The 9,178-nt window shown below is 38.9% G+C and overlaps 1 protein-coding gene across 3 annotated transcripts in view; it reads left to right on the top strand.

Moving 5' to 3' along the window:
• Positions 1-463: 463 nt before the first annotated feature.
• Positions 464-9,178, top strand: part of LOC138149680 (arylsulfatase D-like) — a 25,239-nt gene continuing 16,524 nt past the window's right edge. Inside the window, exons 1-3 of one of the 3 annotated variants that reach the window (XM_069072853.1) lie at positions 464-742; positions 4,263-4,403; positions 6,872-6,993. In XM_069072853.1, the coding sequence (XP_068928954.1) occupies positions 4,288-4,403; positions 6,872-6,993 (238 nt within the window). In that variant the 5' untranslated portion in view covers positions 464-742; positions 4,263-4,287. The other 2 variants (XM_069072851.1, XM_069072852.1) reach the window with 2 other exon arrangements.

Below are 9,178 nucleotides of genomic sequence, written 5' to 3' on the forward strand. Positions count from 1 at the left end.
GTAAAATATTATGCATGCTCTCTGTGTTATTGAAGCAATACATCATTCTCAATAGACATTTCAAATGCTGGCATAGATGAAATATCTCCTTTGAAATCTAATTCTAATTTCCAGTGTTGCCTCAAGCCAACCACTTTAACACTTCAGCATTCACTTTAACACTTCAGCATTCAGGCCTTTTCAGCTGTGAAGATACCAGACATAAAAATGATATATTGAAAATTAACTATTGTGCACAAAACCCTTTAGTTCCACATGAAAGCTGTTGCGTTGGTACTAAGTGGGGTTATTTATTATGCCTGGAATAACTCCTTGAGTTTAAGTATGGTTACCTTTCTTAGAGCTTCCGATAAAGTTTTAAGATGAGCAAACTACTGCAAGAGAAAAAACTGGCTCTCAAATGAGTACTTTTTTCAAGGCTCAAGGAAAGGAAGGTCACTTTTTTCCTTACTTCCCTTTCAGGCATCTGGGCACACACACACATTCTCATTCTCTTTCTGTGGCTGTCTGTCTCTCTGTCTGTCTGTCTCTGTCTCTTTCTGTGTCTGTCTCTGTCTCTCTCTCTGTCTGTCTCTCTGTCTGTCTGTCTCTGTCTCTTTCTGTGTCTGTCTCTGTCTCTCTCTCTGTCTGTCTCTCTGTCTCTGTCTATCTCTCTCTGTCTCTGTCACTCTCTCTCTCTCTCTCTCTCTCAGTTCCTGTGAGAATGTTCCAGCGTTCCCTCAAAGGCTCTTTACTACTCCAGGTTTACAATTTCCCTTCCCTATGCTTTATCTCACTGCATGGGCTAAGCTCTTCCTGGTTCGCATTTCTGGTGTAACCTGCGGCTTTTTTCCTGTGCTCTCTGGCTTGTTTTGCTGATGGGGGTCGGCCGCTTTGGGGGGAGGACCCCGGTTACCAGGCTGAATGGCGCCCCTGTCTCCTGCAGGTGTGTACGATGTTGTGCTGGCGTTTCTGGGGCGCAAAGCTGCCCACCCCGTGTTTTCCACCCTGAAGCCACTTGTTTCTTGTTGTGGTATATGCGGACATTTTAAAGTCAGGCTTTTCTTTCTTTTAAACAAAATGCAAAACAAGTGGCCCCCAGTCTGGTCGTGTGATTGTTTCTTCTTTGCTGGGCACGCTCCCTTCGCTCCTGCCCCCCTCTCCTCCACCTCCCCGCTTCTCTCCGCGGGGGACGTTCTTTGCTTCCTGCTTCTGACCATTGGGGAGCCTGGAGGCAGCCCCCCTCCTCCAGGCCCGGGGAGCGCACGAGCACCCCTTGCCATGACCAGGTCATCCAGACTTGCGGTGCGCAGCAGGGAGACCCTGAGGCTGGGGCTGGGGCAGAGGCTGCGGGAGGCTCCGCACCCCTTCTGTCCAGTCGTCCCGACTGCGGCTTGCTTTTGTGAACTTGGCTTTCAAAATGGCTACTGTTACGAAAAAGTGGCTATTATTTTTCAAGAAACATTTACAGTATAATTTATCAAATGAAAACATGCCTCTGCGTTTGTTTGTTTTTTTTTATGGAGGAAGGAGGGGAGTGGGAGGGCATTGCCCAGGATTAACTGGGAAGAAGTAGCTCTTTGGGGATAGGTAAGGGTGGAAGTACCGCAATCGTCGGGCTCTCGGCTGACTGCTTTCTTTCCTTGGTGTCGGCCTGAGACCATTTTCAGTCTGGTTGTCCATGCCTTGAGCTGGGAGAAACAAAAATAGGCCAAATATGTTATACACCCGTTGACTCTGCCCTCCTGCACTGGCCTTGGGTTCCGATTCTTAAGTAATAAATCTATTTCCTTTTTGCCTCAATTAATTTACTTCTGAACTCTTACGTGCTTTGGCTGCCATGCAACCAAACTTATTTCTCGCTAAACTTTGATGATGGTGTAGGGACATCTGCTGGCTTATATGCAGAAAAGTTAACTATTTTTTTGAAAGCTGTTTGCCTTTCAAATTTAAGCATCATCTCATGTGACTGACCCCTTGAGTAATCTAAACTTGGGCTTTCACTGTTCTCTATTATAACTCCTTCTGGGTCTTTTTTTTTTTTTATATATGTTTATGGCTTCAGCAAAATGTGATGGAATGGAGAGTGTGATATTTGGAGTCATGTATGGTTTTTATTGATCATAACTCAATCAATACAATACTGTTTTATCAGTGAGGAAATTAAGACTTAGAAAATATTAAATGCCACATCCATGATCAAAGAGCTAGAAATATCAGAGGCAAGACTGAAGTCCAGGTTTCTCCAATGGAAATATTCAACTCTTGTCTTTATGCCAGAATGCCTCTGCAGCAGCCAAAGGAAAAATTTGAGTATGTTAGTTGACCTATAAATAAAAATCTAAAACTTCTTTAAGGGTATGACTGAATCATCTCAGTGAAATGGAGGGTCTAGCATTTAGAGTCAGAATTGTCAATTAAAAAGGGAGTGGGGAGATGTCTTGCTGCATTATTCATATTATTGTCTATACTGATCAAATTAGTATGCGCTTTATTTTCCATTCCCTTGTGGGACTAAAGCCCAAGTGGTATCCTCTCCTTCTGCTATAACATAGCTAAGGAATTTTCACATGGAATATGCATAATGCATATCTGCTGATTGATTGAAGTGATAATTCCTACTTTAAAGTGTGTTGTATTTTGCCTTCTCAACACTTGGCAATATCCAATCTATTGGACACTAAAAATGACGTTACCCTTACTGTCTAGACTAGCAGAGGGTGATATCAGTGTGACCAGAAGGTCTAGGGGATCCATACATAACAATATTACCTTGATAGGGTAATCCCATGTAAAAAGTAGCAATGAATGGGGTGGAGGGTGGGGGAATGTGGAGAAACCTGAAAAAGCCAGTGGAATAAACCCTTTTTACTCCTTTCCTCTCACTCAGCCTTCTAGGTCACTAACAACACCAGTCTAGAGGGATAAAGGATTTAGATCGAAGATATCTCCATATTTGTTTTTATTTCTCCCGCTGATCACCTAGGACAGTAGCAAAAGGCAGTACCACCAACTGAGTTCTAGAAGAAAGCTGTCATAGTTTCCCCAACTTGTACTGGAGTTTGCTGTATAATCCATACTCACTCATCCCTCCTATGCATCCCCAACTTCTGTTGCCCAAATAACAGAAGAAAGGATAGCATGTTGATTTATTTTTATCTAGCAGTACCAAATCCAGTAATAAAAGGGGATGCATAGAAAACAGAAGAGGGGAAGGGACCTGTGAAGTGCTGACCAATATATTTTATTAGAAATACAAGAGCCAATGCCAAGTAATTCTGACTGAAAGAGCAGGGAAAAAAAAAAAAAAGCAAGGTTTTAGCTTTGTTCGCTTTTTTTTTTTTTTGCCTTGCCCAGACAGCAAAGAAGAGATGGTTAGCACAGCAGCTTCATGTAATGCTCAAAGGAAAAGGTTAGAGGACAATGCCTTTGAAGGGCTGAGGGGCCATCTCACCAAACCAGATCTTTTTAGTATCATAGCATCTCACAGCCTTTAATCCTAACTACCACAGTTACCAGACCTCCTAAACTGCTCTCAACATCAAGAATCTACTTAGTTAAAGAACTGAGGTATCTCAAGATGGAAAATCTGCCTTATTTCTTCTTCTGACTCCCTCATTCTATCACAATGCCACATTATCTTCACAAAGTCCATGACTAAAGTATTAACATTAATATACGCTTAGAAGTGTATTATGGGAGTTGATATTCTGTGCTTTTGGACAGAACTGGGATTGTGATCACTAAGATGTTCAACCAAGTAGTGGAAGCATAAAGACTCTAAGCCAAAGTCACTCTTGAGAAGAGCCAACTTCATGAAAGCAACTGATGGCAGACTGAGATCTGACAGCTGGAGAGATGAAAGTGCAATGGGTACTTTGAATGGGGACTAAAACTGTGCTGACAAAACTAGAACTCTTCCCTGCTTCCACTCTGCTGATTCAAACCCCGGACAAAGAAAGGGTACATGACAGTTATGACTTGTTACCGTATTATATTAAAAAAAAAATCATGTATTAAGAACAGTTTAAAGACACAGTGAAGTCCCGTAGAAAATGCCTGTTGCTTCAAGAGGATTCTAAATGTTCACTGTACTTTTAGTAATCTTGAGGGGGTAACATCAATGAATTTCTGCATGATTCAGGTCTGCCTGTTACACAGATTGAAAGAAGACAGATATTTGAACATCGATTTAAAATAGCTAGGGCTTTATACTAGCTATAGTTTGGGTGTTCTTAGCCATGACAGTCATTTGATTTTTTATTATTATTTTTCATTTTTAGGGTCTACTTCTCCATTCTACTCATCATGTGTCTGCTTCTAGGGATTTGTGCAGGAAATTATTCAAAACCAAATATTCTCTTGATAATGGCCGATGACCTTGGCATTGGGGATGTGGGTTGTTATGGCAACAATACACTAAGGTGAGAACTACACTTAATAACTATGTCAGTCTTATTTACAGAAGAAAAAAAAATTCTCTTACTAGACAAGAATTACAAATGCTGACATTTGTTTCAAGAGAAAGAGAAGTCCAGGCCTTATAGCCATGAAATTGTGCTTTGTGAAATTTACATTTCACATCTCTTAGTGTCTTGAGAAAAATCTGGAAATTACCATAGGATTTTGATGACAAATCAGTGTACTGAATGCATACATGTTCAACTTTCTTTTCATGTAAGTTGTGAAAGTTCAGATTCTCTCAGTGCCTAAATTATCTCCCTGAAACAAACTTTTCACCTTCAGTAATTAAAACATTTATTTCTAAAAATCAGTGTATTAGTAAATATTTCTAGATGTACTAAAAGTTCCCTATTAAATACTGTCAATTGTCAGTTACCCATAATGATTAAGGGGCTCGAATGGTGTGAACAATCCCAAACTGGATAATCCAAAATCAGTTATATTTGGCATTGGAAAGAATTTTCTTATACATAGAAACCTATGTTTTATTCTTTTTTTCTGTTTGTTTTTCAAGGAGCACATTGCCTTTCTAATTCTTTTGGACAGCTTAATAAAATTAATTCACATTGCTGGAGCATACACCAGATGATGCCAATGGAGAATATTCAGCAATATTGGATAAGAGAATTTTAGGGCTGCAAGGGAAATTAAGGATCATGTAATGTTCTTTAGCCCCATTAGGTAAGAAGACTGAGGCCTGGGAGAAGTTAGTAGAGTATAAGCTTATTGAGGGGAAGACAACTTCATTTTTGTCTTTGTTTTTACAGGGTCTACCACCTTCCCTTTTTTTTTTTATTTTTTGCTGAATTTAGTTAAATGAATATGACCTGCCCAAGGTACCACAGCTAACCAACGCATGGCTCCCCACCATATGCTCATGTCTTTTACTGCCTTTTTCACTAGCATAGTGAAAAGAACATTGGACTAAAGATGGATATCTTGGTTCTAATGCTTGTTTTGAGAATAATGAGTTATATATACACATGAATTCTCTGGGCCTAGTTTTTTTTTTTTCTTCTATATCTACAAAATAAGGGAAGTGGAGTAAAAATAAAGTTCCTTCCAGCACTGACATTCTATGATTCCATGACTCCTGTGTGATAAAGATGACAGTATTTAAAGCTGGAAGGGACCTCTTTGATCATTCAGTCCAAATTCCTCTTGTGTATGAAGTAGCTAAAAATAATAATAATAATAGATGATCTTTATATAGTATTTTAAGAAATATGAAGTGCTCTACTCCTTTGAAATAATCACCTTATGAGGTCAGTTACTATAAGTATTATTTTTATTATTATTACTCCATTTTATGGATAGGCAAACAGTACTTTGTAGTTAGGCAGCTAGGTGTATCAGTGGAGGGAATGCTGGGCCTGGTATGAGGAAGAACTGGCTCCAAATCCAGCCTCAGACACTTACTAACTGTGTAACCCTAAGCCAGTCACTTAACTACTATTTGCCATAATCCGATGGAGAAGAAAATGGCAAACCTCTCCAGTATCTTCGCCAAGAAAACCCCAGATGAGGTCGTGAACAATCAAACAAAGCTGAACAATAATAACAAACTATAATTTAATCCATTTTAGCAATCTGCCTTAGTCACAATGCTGGTACTGTAATTTGAACCTAGGTATCTTTGGATTCTAGATCTAGCATCTATTCCATTATACTATATTCCTTCTCAACCAAGCACCAGGCAGGCTATAACTGGTCTGAAGTCACATAGGTAGTAAATTACAGAGGCAAGGAGAGAATTTGGCTCTTCACTCCAAATCCAGTGTTCTTTTCCCATGCCACACTACCTGATGAACTAAAAGAATGATGCAGTTTCCAGAGTGAGTAAATTAGGTGGAGAAAATCTACCTAAAAGATACCTATTACTGTTAAGAAAAGAAAATCCTTCATATTTTTCGGTCCTTTTACTAATATGACTGTTTAAATGAAATGTCCGACAATGAAGGAGGAAGGAGCCTTTATTTATTATTAGAGAGGAGTTGGGGGAATAGTGATAGAAAGGTGAAAAGAAAAGAAAAAAGAGAAGGAAAGAAAAGAAAAAATCAATGAAACATTTGAAAAGTATACCAAGGAGAGCAGTAGAATCAGAAGATACAAAGTGGACAGTGTTAGTATTATAATGTTAAATTTTATACACTACACGTACACACATACATATATACATATACGTATGTGTGTATATGTATGTATACAGTTTTAAAATATGCTATCTATTGAAGATTCTTCTTCTGTCCTTTGTCTATAGAAATGTTCATGTTTGTTGAAGCTGATGGAAAAATGAAAGAATAATAATATTGGTGTCTTAGGAAGATGACTTCAGTGAAATTAATTCAACGTTCATTCCTTTAAAATTTGTTCAATATTACAAATACTTTCATATCAACACGCACTGAAATTGGGATGTTTTTCTTAGGACTCCCAATATTGATCGCCTTGCAAAAGAAGGAATAAAACTCACACAGCATTTAGCGGCTGCTCCTTTGTGTACTCCCAGCAGAGCTGCTTTCCTGACTGGGAGATATGCCTTCAGATCAGGTCAGTACCCTGATGGTAATTAAGAATTGAGTGAAGTCTGAATTTTTCTATCTTTTGGATCTATCTTTATAATTAAGGGATTCGCTAAGAGTAGTTTAGTAAAAGGGGAAATATATGCAAGTTAAAAATAATATGCACGCATGTTTTCTATTCACAGAGCTTGCTGATAATTCATTGTTTTATATGCAGTTTTTTAATTGGCAGTAATATCAACACATGTTTAAGATGCTTTTAGAGAACCAAATTACCACCTACTAAGGTGGTAATCATTAATTCCATTTTGCCCATCACAATGTGGAGATGACCTTGGTTGGTTCTCACAGGAAGTGCTAAGAGGATTTGAAGCTTTGATGGGTTTTACTGAACTTGAAAGGATTGAAGTACAGGATTCTTGAAGGATTTTATGTCTAGACCAGCAAAAATTAGAGCTACAATTGGAGAGACTCATTATCACTTGTCTGAATTGTAATAAATCCTTTGGCATTAGTAACTCTCTAAGATAGTTGTATATAAATAGGGTAAACTCTTCATCCCAAAGGGATTGTGGACTGACACTACAGTTATATAGTCAACTAATCAGAGGGTATGAGGATAGGTTGGTTGCATCCCACCTTCCCAGGGAATAGCCAGTTGTAGAATTATATTTGAACTTGACCCAAAGTGCTTTTCATTCCTGCCTGTTTCCTCCATCTGAGCTGGGCATAGGCCTCTTAGGAAAATTGTAACCTAACTTTTAGAGGCAGCAGTATCTATACAGGTGCCCTTAGGAAAATTCAAACTCACTGCCAGCAAGTGACAGACTAAACTTCCAAGTACAGCCTGAATCAGATTAAAATGTGACTGGAAAATATTTGACAAAATAAATGAAAATACAACATAAGAAATGTTCACGTGTGGGTCTTCTAACTTAATATGCAGCTGTAGGAATCCATTTGTGTGGGTGTGAACGTGAGACCACTGCCCTGGAATCTCATGTGGTGGCTTTGGCAAATGTCCCTCTGAGAGCAGGCTCTGTACTCTAGACAGTGACCTGGGAGAAAAGTAAGAGGCCCATCCTCTTTCATTGTACATGGAACAGAATGAATCTTTTCAGGATGTTCAGGCATGGATGGATCTCATTGTATAACCCCCCCCCCCAAAAAAAAAAGCTACCCATCTTTGAAACTTCCCTATTTTTATGCAGGCACCAGCATGTTTCTAGTTCACAATCTCAGTGTCCTTTTTGGCTTCTTATTCTCCTCATCCTCCGCATTCACTCAGCTGCTAAATCTTGCCATTTCAAACTCCAAAATAATGATAGCTAACATTTATATAGCACTTATTCTCTGTCAGTCACTGCGCTAAGCATCTTACAGTTATCTCATGTAATGCTCACAACAACCCTGGGTAGTAGGATTATTTTATAGATAAGGAAACTGAGACAAACAAAAGTTAAGTGGCTTGCCCACTTAACTTACCCAGCTAGTAAATATGTGAGGTCAGATTTGAACTGAAGTCTCCTCGATTCCCGGCCCTTTGCACTATCCATCAGGCCACCTAGCTGCCTAAATCTATCCCTTTCTCTCCAATCACACGTCCATGATTATGATTCACCTTCAGATTGCCTTCTACATAAGCTATTGAAATAAGCTAATTGGTTTTCCCATCTTGGCTCCACCTTATCCTTTCCATTATCCACAGCTATGCTGAACTTTTTTTTCCCAAAAGCCCAGGTCTGACCATGCCATTTTCCTACTCAGTAAATTCTAGGGGTTCCTTATTGTTGCTACAGTCAAACTTTCATCTTTTTTCTCTTCCATTTGTTATTCCTATTATTATTATGTTTATATATTTGATTGTTCTATAGCAAATATACATATGAGAGTTGGCATTGCATATGGGAGAGATGAGATGGCTGTGAATCCAGGAAGAACTGGATTTGAATTTCACCCAGATACCTATTAGTTCTGTGTCCCTGAAGGCTTAACTTAACATCTAAGCTCTTAGTTGCTCTTTGGAAACTCTCTAAAACTTTAGTTTGCAGATAATTTACTGATGAGACAAGAATGGAATAATCCTCACTCTGGACTTCCCTAAACGAATTTAATCATAGCCCCAGGGCCTGTCCCTTCATATATGGATGTTTAGGGTGTGTAACCAAATTCTGTTTTTTTTTTGCCAGGGGAGGCATTTTTTTTTTAATTGA

The sequence above is a fragment of the Petaurus breviceps genome, unplaced genomic scaffold (genome assembly GCF_028583685.1).
Source record: "Petaurus breviceps papuanus isolate PSGF00001 unplaced genomic scaffold, PetGlider_PUasm1.0 90849, whole genome shotgun sequence".
NCBI lineage: Eukaryota > Metazoa > Chordata > Mammalia > Diprotodontia > Petauridae > Petaurus > Petaurus breviceps.